Source organism: Myotis brandtii, unplaced genomic scaffold, assembly GCF_000412655.1.
Source record: "Myotis brandtii unplaced genomic scaffold, ASM41265v1 scaffold866, whole genome shotgun sequence".
Classification (NCBI taxonomy): Eukaryota; Metazoa; Chordata; class Mammalia; order Chiroptera; family Vespertilionidae; genus Myotis; species Myotis brandtii.
This window is the reverse complement of record NW_005371530.1, coordinates 1461483-1480613: the sequence shown is the minus strand read 5'-3', so window position 1 is coordinate 1480613 and position 19131 is coordinate 1461483. Positions and strand designations below refer to the sequence as shown.

Below are 19131 nucleotides of genomic sequence, written 5' to 3'. Positions count from 1 at the left end.
CCATATCTAAGAATCTACAGCTCTTTGATTCTTTGTCATTTTTTTAATGAACTAAGATGCCAATTAATCAACAGGGATCAATTCAGAACAGCCACTCAGTGACATGATTAATAATGACATTCGGTGACAAATAAGCCAAATGTCTAATAAGGTCACATAAAGTTTTATATGTAGCTATGGCTTTGAAATAGTATGGTTGTGAACAACTGATAAAGCGCTCTGTCATTTAGTTAGCTCTTTATCTAGTTCAATGTGCAACTTTTAATAGAGAGCAGCAAACATTTATGATCATGACTCTGGCTACCCAATGCTAACACTGCCAGCTGAAAACGTTGTAGTGGTTGTTGTTGTTGAGTTCATCGCTGATTTATTTTCAGCCTTTCATTGTGTAAAGAGTCACTCATTCCACTTTACCCCATTTTGTTCCATTTACTCTTATAAATAAAACACATCACTCGTTTTCCTACTACAAATCTTTAAAATGTAGAGGGGAAAAAAGCAATTACGACATTTATGGCATTCATTTGCAATTTCAAAAAGTTTTCACACTTTTTCCATTTGCATACCATCAGCATTTTTATTTAAAAGTCCGCCCTTCTGTCCTTGAACCATCGTCTTCAATTAACATACCGCTCTGTATTTCTCTTGATAAGAATTGGAGACTTGTTCAAAAGGCTGATAACACCTTCCCTCAGGAGGTATAGAGACAACCTCTTAAGAGCACAGGTTGGGGTTTTTTTTTTCAACCAGTTTTCCTAGACATCTGTCAAGAGGGAAGCAAACATGACATTTAGTAAGACCTTGAGCAGGATTCATGTCTTGCCAGTAACGCTTTGTTTTTCAAACGGAGTCCACCTTTATGAGGTGATTGTTGGTCCTTAATGGAGAGGGTTTGCATTTCACCCTGCCTGCCCCATCGTTGGTGCTCTCCACAAAGAACATCCTGGCTGTACACAGGGAGACGATGATCCTCCTGTACTCCTTCCTGAAGTTCTGGTTCAGCAGCCCGTAGATGATGGCGTTGAGGCAGCTGTTGAAATACGCCATGTAGTAACTGGCCACGAACAGCCACTCTGGGATCCTGGGAACCATGCCGGCCGGGTTTGAGGCCACGGCGAGGCCGATGAGGTTCAGGGGAGCCCAGCAAATGGCAAACAGCACGAAGACCACGAACATGGTGACAAAGTTCCTGAAGTCCTGCGGCTTCAGTTTGGGTTTGTGGTCAGGTTTCACCCTCCGTCGGACCTGCAGGACCAGGATCCAGATTCTCAGGTAGCAGAAGACGACGATGACCATGGGGACCAGGAAGTGGAAGACCACCACGGCGATGGTGTAGGCGGAGCTGACGGACTGCGCGAAGGTGCAGGAGTAGATGCGCGGGTCGTACTGCAGGGTCCCGATGCGCAGGTTGGGCGCGATGGCCGCGAGCGTCAGGATCCAGATCAGAAGCACGCAGCAGAGCGAGTTCTTGTTGCTGTACAGCCGGTCGTACCGGAGGCTGTGGCAGATGTAGCAGTAGCGGTTGATGGCGATGCCCGTGATGTTGAAGATGGAGCCGATGACGCTCAAGCCCATGAGGAAGCCGCTGACTTGGCAGTGCAGGTAGCCCAGGTTCCAGCCGTCGTTCAGGATGGACGTCAGCACCAAGGGGTATGGGTACACGGCCACCACCAGGTCGGCGACCGCCAGGCTCACCACAAAGATGTTCCCTGTGAGAGAAGGATTTGGAAGATGCAGCTTAACACCAATAGTTCGTGGCTCGCATTCGTTTTCTTTCACGGTTATTTAAACACGGAGCTGTGCCCAGCCCGCATGGCTCAGTGGTTGAGCGGAGACCAATGTGAACCGGGAGGTCAGGTTTCATCCCCGGTCAGGACGCCTGCGGGGGTTGCCCGCTCCAGTGTGGGGCTTGCAGGAGGCAGGCGATCAGTGATTCTCTCTCATCATGGATGTTTCTCTCTCTCTCTCTTCCTCCATCTCTGAAATCAATAAAAAAATATAATGAAAACTGAGCTGTTTTGCAATTTGGATGACTTGACATCGCGGCACCTATGGTTTATGAATGATGGAGACTATTTTCACCAGGAAGTGAGCCCATTTGCTGCCCTTATCAGGTTAATTCCATGGTTCACAATTTCCCACAGCCCCAGAGCAAGGCATATTCTATCTTCAAAACTGTTGTCTTTCAAAGTGTTTGTTTTCTCAAGTGCTTTACAGTCTTGAGTTCAGTATACTCCTAACACATTGTCCACATCACCTGAGAAACTTCATGTCATGTTAGTTCCCCAGCTAGCCATGACTTCCTTCAGTTCCAGGACTTCTACCCCTCTCAGTGGTTCTCCAATGAGCCTCTAATTCCTGTTCCTGGAGAGCAATGGATTCGTGTCCATCGAGTAATATTTAAGAGAAAAGAAGATTTCGTCCTCAGCTGTCTGGGTGAGAATATGGGCTTCAGCCCTTAGTAGTTGTCTCGTTGGGGCCAGGGACATTATCCCACCAAATTCAGTGTCCTCTTCTCTAAGATGGGAATAATGATAGTATCTCCCTCATAGGGAGGATGATGAGGAGGGGATGAATGAGGCCATCGATGTTCAGTGCTGAGCAGTACCTGTCACAGGCTAAGTGCTCAGTAAGTGATGCTGGGATTCTACAGCTCTCTCACCTCACTCCACGGGAAAAGGTAGAAATATTTTTAGGTGTATACAGAACTTAAGGTACAAAAATTAACCCTAAATATTCAGATTAAGTGGTAAATTTCTATATGAATATAATAATGCAACACATTTTAAACTATAAAAAATAACTCTGGTCAAATTGTATGAGATGTTTGGCAAGTACATCCTTTAGTTTATAGCTCATTGGCCTTTGTCACTATTCCTTGTGCTCTTAACTTTTAAAATGCTACCCATTTTCTCAAATCTACCTTAAGTAAAAATTACCCTAGATTTTATTTATTTGCCCAACCATATGGCAGCACTTCCTCTTTTGAAGGTTTCTGGATCCTTTTATTTATATCATTTTAATTTATAGCCTATCTAATAAAGAGGGAACATGCAAATTGACTGTCACGCCATCACAAAAGATGGTGGTGCCCACGGTGGAGGTGGGGTTTCCGTAACACAAGATGGTTGCACCCACGACGGAGGCCAAGTTCCCGTAACAAGCCTTAACGAGCAATCAGCAGGGACCTGAGGCTGTGTGAAGCCGGGCCAGGGTGGGGGACCTGAGGCTCCGCCCCCCCTCCCTAGCAGGGCTTGACGGGGTATCTCAGGCTGGGCCCCCCACCTCGGGGCCCAGCTGGGGATCTCAGGCCATGCTCCTCACCCCAGCGCCCGGCCTGGGGACCTCAGGCCATGCCCCCTGCCTGGTGGGGCTTGACAGGGACCCCAGACCACACCCCCCCAACTGGCAGGGCTTGGCAGTTGACCTCAGGCCATGACCCCCACCCAGTGGGGCTTGACAGGGGACCTTAAGGTGTGCCCCCCACCCCAGCCTCGGCCGGGGGGCCTCAGGCTGTGCCCCCTGCCCAGCGGGGCTTGACGGGGGACCTCAAGGAGTGATTCTGCCCCAGTGCAGGGCTGAAGGACCTCAGACCATGCCCTTTGCCCTGGGCCAGGGGACCTGAGGCCATGCCCCCCACCCCAGCACCTGGCCAGGGGACCTCAGGCTGCGCCCCCAACCCAGCGCCAGGCTGAGGGATCTCAGGCCGCACCCCCCACCTGGCGGAGCTTGACAGGAGACCTGAAGCTGCACCCCCCCACCCGGCAGGGGCTTGACGGAGGTGGGGCCAGCTGGGTCTGGGTCTCACGTGATTTCAAGGCGCACACAGGTGGGTGGGGACTTGACTCTGGGTCCCATGGCACACCCCAGACTCTGACAGGAGGAAGATTTTTCATATACATTTTACTAATTTTCTTTCATCTCTGATATTTCTATTATAGAGAAAGGGCAAATAATAATATTAAAATATTTCCTCTAATTAATTCCCTTTTAATGTGCACGAATTTCATGCACCGGGCCACTAGTTAAATTATAATAAATTCCGTTCAATAGAAACTTATTAAGTGCATATGACGGGTGCTGGGGAAACAGGAATGAACAGACAGGGGATCTTATGGTCTTTGATCTTAGAAAAACAAACAAAATTAAAATAGAAATAAAGAAGTACATGAGTACATACAGAGAGTGAAGAGGCATCAGGAAGAAAGTTAGCTAGACAGGTGGGGAGAAACATTCCAGGAGAGGGACTGTATGTTTTGCCTCTTATTATATTAATTTGTAAACATGGCTTTCCTATGTTTTTATACTATAGTCCTCTGAGACTGTCTTCCTCATATTTTTATCCTGAGTAGTACTCAGATGAGACTTTTGCTCAAATGCTTGATGAAGTAAATTAAATTGTCATCTCCCAACATCTGAATAAAATAGCTTTTGTACTTGAAGTTCCTATATTATTTGATTCTCCCCCCCTCCCCCCCAAAAAAGGCAAGGTTTTGCAACTTAATTAGGAATTTTGGATAAATTGTCATAAAAATAACTTCTTTCAAAAGTGGTTATACTAAGCCAAATTAAAGCAATAAAAGCAAATTTTGTTTTTTTCTACAGATTGATTTCAAATTCCAATGAAATATTTAAATTACAAAGTGGGCATCCTATCTAATAATAGACAAACATGGTAATTAACCATACCTCCTCTATGCTTCCCATTGGCTAATCAGCAGGATATGCAAATTAACTGCCAACAAAGATGACGGCCGGCAGCCACGCAGCTGAAGCGAACATGAGGCTTGCTTGCTCCAGTGATGGAGGAAGCCAAGGTTCCCCGCCTGCCGTGGCCCAGCTCTGAGCTCCAGATGCAACAATGTTGCAATTATAGAAGCTAAACAAACCCCAGATACCTGCTTTCAGCCGGCCACAGCCTCAGAGCTGGAGCCAGCTCTCAGCTCCAGTGACAGCTATAGAAGGTAAATAAATCCCAGAATAAAAAAAAAGAAAAGAAAAAGAAAGAGGCTGGGAGCTTTCAAAACAGCCATCATCCCCTCATCCAGGCTGGCCAGGCACCCCAGTGGGGACCCCCACCCTGAAGGGGGTGTGACCAGCTGCAAACAGCCATCAGCCCCTCATCCAGGCTGGCCAGGCACCCCAGTGGGGACCCCCACACTGAAGGGGGTGTGACCAGCTGGAAACAGCCATCAGCCCCTCACCAAGACTGGCCAGGCACCCAAGCGGGACCCCTACCCTGATCTGGGACACCCTTCAGAGCAAACCAGCCAGCCCCCACCCGTGCACCAGGCCTCTATCCTATATAGTAAAAGGGTAATATGCAAACTGACCCTAATAGCAGAAAGACTGGGAATGACTGGGTCACTATGACACACACTGACCACCAGGGGGCAGATGCTCAATGCAGAAGCTGCCCTCTGGTGGTCAGTGCGCTCTCATGGGGGAGCTCTGCTCAGCCACAAGCCAGGCTGATGGCTGCCAGTACAGCAGTGGTGGTGGGAGCCTCTCCTGCCTCCTCAGCAGTGCTAAGGATGTCTGACTGCAGCTTAGGTCTGCTCCCCGCTGGCAAGTGGACATCCCCCAAAGGCTGCCGGGCTGCCAGAGGGATGTCTGATTGCCATCTTAGGCCCAATCCCCAGGGGAGCAGGCCTAAGCCAGCAAGTGGTCACCCCTGAGGGGTCCCAGACTGCGAAAGGACACAGGCCGGGCTGAGGGATCCCCTACCCCCGAGTGCACAATTTTTTGTGCACTGGGCCTCTAGTATTTTAATAAATGTTTAACTCAACATATTTAATAGTTTAAAAATAAGTATAATATATGAGGGTGTGAGGCGGTAGAAGAGGGTATGGGGGAAAATGGTGATGGAAGGAGATTTGGATTGGGGTAGTGAACATACAATACAGTATACAGATGATGCATTATAGAATTGTACACCTGAAACCTATATAATTTTATTAACCAATGTCACCCCAATAAGTTCAATTTTTTAAAAAATAATATATGAAATTCAGCTACAAAACAAATAATCATCAAAATAGTACATTTTTACCCAGATGGTCATGATGACAAACTGGCCCAAACCAGATTTATTTTTGAAAGAGCTTACGCATAAAAAGTCACAAATGATGTCATAGATTGCTTTCATGGCTTTAATCCTCTGTTCCATTTACTTTGTAGTAATTATGCTTCTTTTCTCTTCAAGTAATTACATTAATTAACTCATTAGTTTAATTTTCTTTGAACTAATCTCATTTACAAGTGTTCGGAGAAAAGAAGCCATAGACTCTATGCAGATGTGACGATCAGGTAGCTCAGGAGGAAGCTTTATCACATTTGCTTTGTATGTGTGGAGTGCGTGGGTGTGTGTTGTGTGGGGAGGTTATTTTGTTTGTCTTTTTCCCTCTTCTATTCCCTCTGTCATCTAATATGTATTAGCAGTTAACCTTACCTCTCAGTATTTCTGTTACAGGATATCTAATGGGGACAGGGATTCAACTAGAAGAATAATGAAAATCATGCAAAGATGAATAAAGAGACAGTGTTGTCTTTTGGGGAGAGGGTTAGCGTGTTTTTTAGTTTTCAAGGATAGTTGCATTATGTTGGGGAGAAGCATAGTTATGATGTTTCCTTTATCTGGAAGTTGAGTATGATTAATGGAGATAGATATATGAATGCCAAGTTGCCAAGGGGTGGACTGTGGTGGGTTTGTATTGTTTCAATTTAGCTAAGCTGGAACTACCCTTCCCAGAATTTTCTTCCTGGTGTGTTAACATGGTCCAAAAAGGATTGTTGCATAGGATTTGGAAGGTGGAAGTGAAGCAGAAGTCACATTTTTTCTTAATGCTCAGAAGGCTCAATCAGGCACTAGGCACTGTGGCATCTCCACATTAATTAGTGACATCTTAGCTAGGTGAGAGTGCAAGAGTTTTCTATCCTTGGCCAGATGCTCATCTTCTATCAGTTATTTTATTGCTTTAAAAAAGAATCCCACACTCTGCAGGTCTCATGCTGACTTCCATTTGAATGACTACTTGTGCATCACTTTGCTGCTATGTGATTACAGAGAAATGTATCTCCCAATATAATATTGTGCCAAGTTTGGGCCTTTAAGGTTTCCATCAACAATGTTTGCCTTGTTTTTAATTAGGTAATAAGTAATAATAAAAACTGTTCAATGATTTAACCCAAGGATATTCATTTTCTTCTGTGTGCTCTTCAAAATGCTGGCGATGGGAGCCCATTACTACGACAAGCCTGGTCTCTAGTCTGCTTCTGTACATTCTCTTATAGTAGCTGCTGCTAATGCCCTTCCCAGGTCGCCTTGGTCAGCATAGTGCATTTATCTCTAGAATTTGGATGAGTGTTTGGTGCTTGCATTTGGCTGAGCTGCACCTGTGCCCAGAGACTTGCCCTGATTTCCACAGATAAGGATGATCACTGACAGTAGAGTAGAAAAGGCCAGCCCCCTTGCCTCAAGTGGTGACAACTGTGTGGTTCGATTTCTGCCCAGAAGCCTCCGCCTCATGGGTCAGGCCAAGTCTAGGCTTCACAAGAGAGTCCATCCTTGCTTGACTCTCCTGTGCCTTAGCCTTTTCTCTTCACTTCCTTCAGGTTCTTCCGCAGAGCCCTCCCTCAATGAAGCATGAGTACTGCGCCTCCAACCCTGCTTTCAGGTTGGGTTTCTAGGCAGCCCAAGAGAGACCTTCAGTTCTATGATGAGGTTTTCTAAAAAAGTATTTCTCAGACTGTATTACTTTCTTCCAAAGATAACGGGTCAATGTATTATCCTCAAGTAGCTATTCTTTGTCTCTATTCTTGACTAATTTCTTTGAAGTCCTCTCATTAATTCTGCCTTATGTGTGCTGTAGCTTTCACTTTCCCATCTATTACCTATTTTTCTTTCATCCTGAGGTAACATTTTTAAAAAATTCTCATCACCACATACTTTGAGCTCCAGCTACCATCATTCACCAACCAACTTTCAAATTTCTTTTGAGAAAATTCTGTTATACAAACATGTTTGTAGTCATATCTTTGTACTCCATGTTTCAGTTTTATTTGAAAATTAAAAGACAAAAATTTTAGAAGTACCATGGGTCCTGTTTTCAAAGTAATTTCTTTGAAAACAGGAGCCATGTTTTATACAAGCTTAACACAATGTGTTGCATTTTGACAAACAAACCAGAATTTTCTGACCATTTATGTTCTGTCTTATACTGTAGATATGCAATAAATATTTATCTAAATGAATATTCAATTCAAGCACCAAAAGTGCTCAATAGCAAAGCAAGCAAGCATCATTTTAAGCCATAAGTTCAACAACTCAAATTTACTCTCAACAGCATGAATAATATTTAGCACCAAGTAGATTTTTTCCCTCTTTCTTATTCTTTTTTTTAAAAGACCAAATTCTTCGATATGATTGCCCAAAGTAAATAGCTCTGCAGAAAAATTTAGCTTAGAAGACCTTGACGAGAAAGTCCAAAAGTTTATTCCTCATCTGCAACATTATTAAATTTCACTAAAATTTCTTAAGATAGCACATAGAGCTCTTACCGGTTTGGCTCAGTGGATAGAGCGTTAGCCTGTGAACTGAAGGGTCCCAGGTTCGATTCCAGTCAGGGGCATGTACCTTGGTTGTGGGCACATCCCCAGTAGGAGGTGTGCAGGAGGCAGCTGATCGATGTGTCTCTCTCATTGATGTTTCTAACTCTCTATCCCTCTCCCTTCCTCTCTGTAAAAAATCAATAAGATATATTAAAAAAAGAAAAGACAAAAAAAGATATCACATAGAGTCCTCAGGTTTCAGGTCAACTTGACTCTCCAACCTTTTTGAAAGATGAAAATGTTAGGATGCTGATTAAGGAACCGTCATTAGAAAGGGAGTATATAATACTATATTGATGATACCATGTAGAGTTCTAAGCATACACAAAATCTTTCTGAAAACACTCCACTAATTGCCTCTTTGGTACCCTAGAAAATCTTGAGAGTGTGTGTATTTCTTTTATATTAGTATAAGATAGGGCCTTGCTGTTAGTGAGGCAACTTAAAAATACTTAGATACTATAGGGAGAAACTCAGGCACCTTGTAAAGATCTTACTATTCACCACAAGTATTCTAGTTATTAATTTCAAAAGGTGCTAATAAAGAATGAGCAGAATAAGCTCCAGATGCTCCATGGAGATTTAAAAGGACCTCTAAGGCAGTTATTTTTCAAAGCAGGTATTTAAAACAACAACAACATAAACACAGAACCATCGAATATTAGTAGAAAACAAAAGCAGGAGGTTTACTTTAGAACTATTTTGTCTTTGGTTAACTTTCAAATTTTCTAAGAGAAAAATGATTCTGAAAGCTAGCAAAAATAAGCTCTAGCTTATCTATGATTAATTTAATGCTGGAAAGTGCTACTTTCTCAGAAGATGAATAGCTGGGGAAGCCAAAAATCAGATCCAAATTCAACCATTTATCTAGGAGTCTGAAACCACTGTCCTAAGGTTTCCAGGGGATTCTGGCAATTATTTTAGCAAATTTGGAAAAATTTAGGGTTCCATAATAATGTACTACACAGGCCAGGGGGGGAAAGGCATAAAACTTTAAACAATGGCTAAGCATGCAAGGGGTGTGAGGAGGTCAATAAAATGTCTTAAAAAGTAAAAAAAAAAAATAGCCTTGAAATAATAATTTCAAATATCATGGAAAGCTACTGGAGGGAAACATCAACAGGGTTATCAAGCTACTATCAAAGTGGAGATTATATTAAACACTGACTTCATTAGCTTGAAACCATTTTCCAAGTCTGTACATACCAGTTTGGTGATGACTTTTTGAATGGTAAAATCCTTGTCTGAGAAAGTTACTGTAGCTTCCAGAGCCGATTTATTTTTGTTCTCTTTAGGAAGTTTATGAGCTGATTTATTTTTGTTCTTTTTTTAAAATTTATTTTTCAATTACAGTTGATATACAATATTAGTTTCAGGTGTACAACATAGTGGTTAGACATGATATATTTTATGAAGTGATCACCCTACTAAGTCTAGTACCCACTGACACCACACATGGTTATTACAATGTTATTAACTATATCCCCTCTGCTATACCTTACATCACTGCAGCTATTTTAATAACTGGAAATTTATAATTTTTTTCTATTACAGTTGACATTCAATATTATTTTATATCAGTTTCCGGTGTACAATATTGTGGTTAGACATTGGATAAAAAAGATGTGGTACATATATACAATGGAATATTACTCAGTCATAGAAAAGAATGAATACTTACTCTTTGTGACAACGTGGATGGACCTAGAGGGTATTATGCTAAGTGAAATAAGTCAGGCAGAGAAAGACAGATACCGTATGATTTCACTTATATGTGAAATCTAAAGAACAAAGTGAATGAACAAACAAAACAAAAACAGATTCATTGATACAGAGAACAAACAGGGTTACCAGATGGGAGCAGGTTTGGGGGGCTGGGTGAGAAAGGTAAAGGGACTAAGAAGTACAAATCGGCAGTTACAAAACAGTCACAGAATGTAAAATACAGCACAGGGAATGTAGTGAGTAATATTGTAATAACTATTTATGTTGCCAGGTGGGTTCTAGAATTATCAGGAGGATCACTTTGTAAGTTACATAAATGTCTAACCAGAACTGATTTATGTTAAATTACAGAATAGCATGCATATTAAAATAATCAGTCTCTCAGAATTTGATAATTAGAATTGCAGCCCTACTTGCTGTGGGGAAATCATGTTTATTACAAAAGGGAAAACAGAGACGTCAGAGAATTTGCACAATGTCACAGAAGAGAGTTAGATCCTAAATCTTCATTTTCTGACTGATTTTACTTCTTGCCATTCATATTGCCCACTTACTTTAAAAAGGTACATTCAAAAAGAAATGAGCATTTAGAAATAAAAACTAATAAGGACTAATCATAGAATGCTTACAAATAGTAACTGAATAATACCATTATTTGCATAGTATTTTATAACTTCAAAGTGATAGGCAGATAGGTGGATGCATGGATGGATAGATGGAAAGAATCTAAGTTTATCTTCCTAGCATCCATGTGAGATAAGTACACCCATTGGACAGATAGAGAAACTGAGGCTCAGAGAGATTGAGTAACTGGACCTAAACATACTCCAAATAAAGGTATTGCAGATATAAGACTCAGGTTGGGTCTTCTAATTTCAATTTCCCTGCTCCTTCCACTGCACTACACTGGCTTGTGTTCAGAGATAAGAAATACTGAACACTTATCTGTGAATTTTGGGTTTCAGTTTTCTTATCTACCCCAGGAGGATGTTATAAGGACAAATAAAACAGAATGTGGGAAAGTGCTTTAAAAGCTGTAAATTGCTTTGTGTGGAAAAGTACAAAGCACTAGACATTCTAAATAAAAAAAAAGTTATTTTTCTACTTTATCCACAGAAATAGAAATAAATCAGCTGTCTGTGATAAGTGTGAGACAAAGTGAAATTTACCAGTCTCCTACTTTAACTTTCTCAAGTTTGAAAAATGTTTCAAACACAAATTAATGAATAAATTTAAAAAATAAAATTGTAAGATTAAAAAACTAAATTTCTTTAATAATTGGTATTGCTTTGATATGGATCCTGTAATATATTCATATTTTAAATGAAAATGTTCAATAAAAGATGGCCAGCAATTTTTGCAAAATTAATTATGCACTAGAACAATAAAAGGGGGCTTAAGTTTTATCACAAATGATTCTCGAATTATAATTAAGACACCAGAACATATTATTAAGGAATACTGTATATTAGTTCCAATTGCCTGTATCCCAGATCTTAGTGCTCTGTTACAATTTCACTTATCTTATATCTGATATCCATGGATATAAAATACATCACAGAAAAGCATCACTGACAAAGAGAAGAGGATATAAGATGCAAAATAAATCTTTATATATAAAAAAAGAAAATTACTCAAAGGATAAAATGACTCAAAATTATTGTCCAAATGCATTGTCTTCATTTCTCTTGTGGGACTTGGGCAACTGGTTCACATATGGATATTTTACTTTATTTTATGCTTTTGTCTATAATAGTCCCACAGAGCACTGGTTTTAAAATCACCAGTATACCATGTGACCAGCCACATTGATGACTTTGATACAGACATCCCCAGTTGATATTGCAGGAGAGACAGTCTAAATATTTTAGAAACGTTTAGATTATTGCATCTGCCTCTGAACACCTAAGTGAGTGTGAGGTGCTCACCCCTGTGAACCCTGCTGATCTTAGATGGGTACTGTTGCAGACTGAATGGCGAGGTTGGCTGCCTATTTAGGCTGCTCTTCCTGAATGATGACATTCTGAAGGTTCACTACAGACCTGGGAGAACCTATCTCTCTCCGTGTTCCACCCAGAGACGTGAAAGTCAGCCCACTCAGGATTGCTCATACTCATACACCGTTAGTCAACTCATCATCCACGTGTTCCACCCAGAGACGTGAAAGTCAGCCCACTCAGAAGGATTGCTCACACTCATACACCGTTAGTCAACTCATCATCCGCATCCCCAGCTCATCCTACCAGAACTCATGTGAAGCTGCCTGTGTCCCAGAGAAGTGATCCATTGTTTCTCAACCAGAAAGAGTCCACCAAAAAAGGCTTGACTTATGCTGCATTCCATGTCAAGAAGGAAAACTATACGGGACATTTCTAAAACTTTCAAACATTCCTTGGGAAGTAAAACAGGGAAACCAGATGTCATTATGAGATATTTGTCTCTACCAGATATGTTACAAGTGAACTAGATAGTTGAGGGCACATGAGGTGCACTTTCATAGGGACCCACTCTCCTAGATCTATGATGCTTATTATCATTATATACACACTAGAGGCCCAGTGCACGAAATTCATGCACTGGGGGGAGGGTGGTCTCTCTGCCTGGCTTGCACCCTCTCGCAGTCCAGGAGCCTCGGGGGACGTCCAACTGCCGGTTGGATATCCTTAGCACTGCTGCGGAGGTGGGAGAGGCTCCCGCCACCACCCCTGTGCTCTCCAGTCATGAGCCCTTCTGGCTGCTGAGCAGCGCTCCCCCTGTGGGAGTGCACTGACCACCAGGGGGCAGGTCCTGTGTTGAGTGTCTTCCCTCTGGTGGTTGGTGCACATCATAGCAACCAGTTGTTTCGCCATTTGGTCAATTTGCATATTAGCCTTTTATTATATAGGATATGTCATTATATCCACAGTTCTCCTTATTGCTAGTCAATTTCATAGCATTATAATCTCTAAATGCAGAGTGAGGTTACAATCATGGAAATCGAAGGATACTAGACTTGGTCCCGCCCTATCATTTTGCTGATGTGAAGACAATCCAGAGAGATGACGACTCATCTGCAACCATTAGCCACTCAGTAAAAGAGCTCAGGAGCCCAGATTCTGGGTTTATTCTGTGCACAGGCTCCTTCCACACTTGCCTACAGGATCTGCTATGTTTGTCCCCAACACAGGAGCACTCAACTGATGAGCAGCTGCATATACTTCTTTCTACTTATTTCTACCTCATCTCTGATGCAAAATTTCTCCCACGCCCTCCCTCCCCCTCAGCATCATGTCTTGCCCCTGAGCAATCTCCTGACATCTCTGAGTTACAAGTGTAGCTTCCCCTGGTCCCTTCTACACCACTCTTTCCCATTCTCCCAGGGTCCCAAGAGGCTCAGAAATCAGAACTCAGGGTGAGGCAGGTTGCTATCAGGGGCTCACAAGTCTCAGTGACCCAGCAATCCTGAGCATTATTTCAGCCATAGTCCTGGTTTCAATGATTTTGTGGGCTAGCTTAAGAAACAAAATATCAAATATTCTTTTAAGAAATCCATAAGTGAACTTCTAGAGTATAACATGCTTATAACGTCATTAAAGTACTTGTAAGTCTTGCCCAGCCGATGTTGCTCAGTGGTTGAGTGTCAACCTATGAACCAGGAGGTCACAGTTTGATTCCCAGTCAGGAAATATGCCCAGGTTGTGGGCTCCATCCCCAGTTTGGGGCATGCAGGAGGCAGCTGATTAATGATTCTCTCTCATCATTGATGTTTCTATCACTCTCTCCCTCTCCCTTCCTCTCCGAAATCAATATATATATATAACTTATAAGACTTTTTTGTTGATGTACAAAAGACACAACAGTCACAATCAGGAAACAGAAATACAAGTGTGACCTCTACTAAGAGATTGAATATAATTACGGTAAAGAATATTAGAAGCCAAGGAGCAAGAAACAGACAAGGGAGGAGAAGACAAGAGAAGGCAAGGGAAGAGAGGGGGAAATTAAGGAGTAGAAAGAGGAAACAAAAGCCAGGGTACAGTAAACGGAATGGCCAAGGGCTCAATCAAGGTAGCTATGAACACATGCAATGGGACCCAGGCTGGAGCATTGATGAGCTGATGGTAGGTGTGGCCAGGGGTAATGGAGAAGGCAGTGATCCTCAGCCGTCATGGCCTTGGCAATGGACACAAGCAAGAGTACAGTTTAACACAGGCAACAATCTGCGTGTGGACCGTCACAGAGGAAAAGTCCAGATTGGTGGTTTTCAGTACTTAGATTCGTCCTAAGTTCTAGCTCACGTTGTGGGTAATAATACTGCCATCTATCAACGGCCTTGTTTCAAATCATTTCTCAGAAGTGATGGTCACATAAGTACATACATACGTAAAATTTCATCCAGCTGCACACTTCTGTTTTGTGCACTTTTACTGTATGTACATTATGCTTCAATTTAAAAGTGATATTTTCAAGGAGGCATGCCTAAGACCTGTAAGCATCTTAAAAACTTTTTTTTTTAAAGTGTAAACTCAGATCTCTGAGCCCCAAAGCCTATGAGAGCCTCTCTGAGTGCTAACACAGGAGGGATATAGATAACATTTAGTGTAGACCTGAAAGAAACCAGTGCAAGAACAGCATAACTCAGTGTCCAGGGTACTGTCTTACAGTCATTCTGGGGAACTTTTTTTTTTTTTAACAATATGGACAGTTTAGCCCGCTGTGCACCTAATTAAAAAAAAAATACCCCGAATAGCTGCAGCGATTCTGAGAAAGAACAAAGTAGGTGGGATCTCAATGCCAGATATCAAGCTGTATTACAAAGCCACTGTTCTCAAAACTGCCTGGTACTGGCACAAGAACAGACATATAGATCAGTGGAATAGAATAGAGAGTCCAGAAATTAGCCCGAACCAATATGCTCAATTAATATTTGACAAAGGAGGCAAGAACATACAATGGAGCCAAGATAGTCTCTTCAATAAATGGTGTTGGGAAAATTGGACAGATATATGCAAGAAAATGAAACTAGACCACCAACTTACACCATACACAAAAATAAACTCAAAATGGATAAAGGACTTAAATGTACGACAGGAAACCATAAAAATTCTAGAAGAATCCAAAGGCAACAAAATCTCAGACATATGCCAAAGCAATTTCTTCACTGATACAGCTCCTAGGGCAGTTGAAACTAAAGAGAAAATGAACAAATGGGACTACATCAAAATAAAAAGCTTCTGCACAGCAAAAGAAACCATCAACAAAACAACAAGAAAACCCACTGCGTGGGAAAACATATTTGCCAACGTCATATCTGATAAGGGCCTAATCTCCAAAATTTATAGGGAACTCATACAACTTAACAAAAAGAAGATAAACAATCCAATCAAAAAATGGGCAAAGGATCTAAATAGACACCTTTCAAAAGAGGACATTCAGAAAGCCAAGAGACATATGAAAACATGCTCAAAGTCACTAATCATCCGAGAGATGCAAATCAAAACAACAATGAGGTACCATCTCACACCTGTCAGAATGGCTATCATCAACAAATCAACAAACGACAAGTGCTGGAGAGGATGTGGAGAAAAAGGAACACTTGTGCACTGCTGGTGGGAATGCAGACTGGTGCAGCCACTATGGAAGACAGTATGGAGTTTCCTCAAAAAACTGGAAATGGAACTCCCATTTGACCCTGTGATCCCACTTCTAGGAATATATCCCAAGAAACCAGAAACACCAATCAGAAAGGATATATGCACCCATATGTTCATAGCAGCACAATTCACCATAGCTAAGATCTGGAAACAGCCTAAGTGCCCATCAGTAGATGAATGGATTAGAAAACTGTGGTACATCTACACGATGGAATACTATGCTGCTGTAAAAAAGAAGGAACTCTTACAATTTGCTTCCACAAAATACCACGTGCGGTATTTTAAATATGAGGGAAGCTTTTCTCAACAGGTTTCAGGAATTCAGAAACAGCAAAGCGATGTTAGCCTTTGTTAAAAAACCTCTCAATGCTACTGTAACAGAATTAAATTTTTCTCCCTTTAATATTGACATTGGCAACTTTGAAATGCAATTGCTGGATTTAAAAAACAAAGAACTGAAGGACACATATGTAATACCCTTTGTAATACTTATAATATTTTTTTAAAAAAGAATAAAAAAAATAAAAAATAAAAAAATAAACCTCTTAAAAAGATAACTTTCTAAAATAGGATGTCCCTATCTTCTGAGGCAGAACACACTGTCCGTGTGTTAATGGCTGACAGTCATATGTAATAAACACATTATTGCACTACTGTCCCTTTTTCAGGAACAGTTAATGGTGAGCAGGTGTTTTTTGTTGTTATTGTTCTTTTCTTTTCTTTTTTTCTTTTCTTTTCTTTCCTTTTCTTTTCTTTTCTCTTTTCTTCTTCATGATGTGCCCACAAAAGGTTGTGCTTGTTCAGTTTTCCAGACCTGTTTTAATGAGTCTATTTCAATCTATGCTGTTTGGCACATGAGCTGTTTCTTGAAAATGCACCAATCTTCCTCCTAATTGACTGCAATCTATGGGGAACTAGCCGCACCGTTTCATGGAACTCTAAGGCAGAACAAATCAACTGGATGAGAGCCTGCTATATTTTACTTATTTCCATTTATTGGCCATATTCTAGATACTAGTAAGTTTGGTTGCCAGGTAATTGAATTTTGAATAGGCAAGTTATTATTGTACTCCTGCTTTGTTTTTAGTAAAAGTACTAAAGTAGGACGCAATATAGAAAAGTGCACAAATCATGTCTACAGTTCAATTACTTTAAACAATGGAAGCCACCCTTGTTAGGTGTACCTGCTTTATCCTGGTCAAAGAATCAATCTCCAAGCATCAATTTCCACGTGCAAACTATCAAAGCGTCCTTTCCCACCTGCAGCCCCTGCGTCACTAGGTAACTGCAACAATTGTGGGAGGCGAAAAGATTAGTTAGCTCCTTTCTGTACTTGACAAATGTAGAAAGTGAGGCTTTCTCAGGTCCCAGGGTAGATGGCAAGGACATTACTCCCAGTGTTCCAGGGCAGGAATCCTCCCATCATTCTATGGAAATTACTCAGAAGTTACAAATAGGCTAGTATCCATGCGAGGATCAAATTTCAGACAGGAGCAGAGCAGACTTCTGCCAGCACCGAAGGCTCTGGTGGTTGTGTGGAGCCTGCATCTGTTCTAACCAGTGTCCCTGACATACATTCGCCTGTTAAATATTTTAAATTTCTTCCCTGGAAAATCAAATGTCAACGGGTTTCTTTAAGGGAAGGACAGGGGCATAAATAATCAGCAATTACACCAGATTCCCAAAAGTAAATCCTAGTTCAAAGCTTAAGATGTCTTCACATTCTTTTTTATTTTTAATATATTTTTATTGATTTCAGACAGGAAGGGAGGAGAGAGAGATAGAAACATCAATGATGAGAGAGAATCATTGGTCGGCTGCCTCTTGCATGCCTTCCTACTGGGGATTGAGCCTACAACTCAGGCATGTGCCCTTGACCTGAATCTAACCTGGGACCCTCCAGTCCACGGCTGACGCTCTATCCACTGAGCCAAACCGGCTAGGGCCACATTCTTATATTCTTACCTCATTTCTTCCATTCTCTTTTCCATCTTGTCATCCTTAATAAGATAAATTTGACAGAAATGGAAGGACTGAACAATAGTATTGAATCCACTATCTCTGTCACTGTTTGAAACTACCATCCATCCAAGCCTCCAGTGCTTTGAATTGCAACAGTGGAGCACCTGAATACAAAATCCCAATTGTAAAAGTCGCAAAGTTCCAACGCTTCACAGGCTAAGGCTCCCTGTGGGTCTCCCGCTAGCTACAGGGCTGTAGTGTTGTATAAACTGCCTTATCAAAAAAGTGCCAGCAGCTCTGGCCGGGTTGCTCAGTTGGAGCATTCATCGGCTCCTACACCCAAAGGTTTTGGGTTCTATTCCAGGTCAGGACACACAGGTTGTGGGTTCAATCCTCAGTCAGGGCATGTACAGGAGGCGACCAACTAATGTTTTTCTCTAACATTAAATGTTTCTCTCTCTCTCTCCCCCCCCCCCCTCTCTCCCTCTCTCTCTCTCTCTCTCTCTCTCTCTCTCTCTCATTCTCTTCTCTCTCTCTCATTCTCTTTCTCTCTCAAATCAATAAACATGTCCTCGGGTGAGGATAAAAATAACTGCTTAGCAGCCCTGGTTGGGTGGCTCCGTTGGTTGGAACCCCGTGCTGTACACCAAAAGGTTGTGGGTTCAGTTCCTGGTCGGGGCACACACCTAGGCTTTGAGTTCAATCCCCAGTCGGGGTGTGTACGGGAGGCGACTGGTCAATGTTTCTCTGTCTCTCTCTCTTCCTTCATTTCTCTCTAAAATCAATGAACATATCCTCGGGTGAGGATTTTAAAAAAATTGCTTAGCAAACAAATAAAATACAAAGCAGTGGGGAAGAAGCACTTTTTAATAGTTCTTTTCCATAAACCAGAAGAAGGAGAATTGTTCCAGGAATGTGAATTTTCTTTTTAAATGAAAGGATCTATAGGATGCAAACTCCCCAAATGCTGCAATTGTTGATACAACAAAATAGAGGGAGCTTGGGGGCCACGTTCTGTGAATCAAACCCTGGCCCCCCAATCTGTGTCCTGTTCCTTCTCTTAAAGGTGACAGTGGCACCCACCACAGGCTGCCCTGAGGATTCCATTAGCATGGCTCTCTCTTCCTTCCTTCCTTCTTTCCTTCCTTCCTCCCTCCCTTCCTTCCTTCCTTCCTTCCTTCCTTCCTTCCTTCCTTCCTTC

The 19131-nt window shown here is 41.9% G+C and overlaps 1 protein-coding gene across 1 annotated transcript in view; it reads right to left on the bottom strand.

The window, feature by feature from the left end:
- Positions 1-817: 817 nt before the first annotated feature.
- The window catches only part of MTNR1A (melatonin receptor 1A), a 25341-nt gene continuing 7027 nt past the window's right edge, over positions 818-19131 (bottom strand). The window contains exon 4 of the mRNA XM_005884850.2: positions 818-1709. Coding sequence (XP_005884912.1) covers positions 841-1709 — 869 coding nt within the window. The 3' untranslated portion in view covers positions 818-840. The remainder of the gene's footprint in view (positions 1710-19131) is intronic.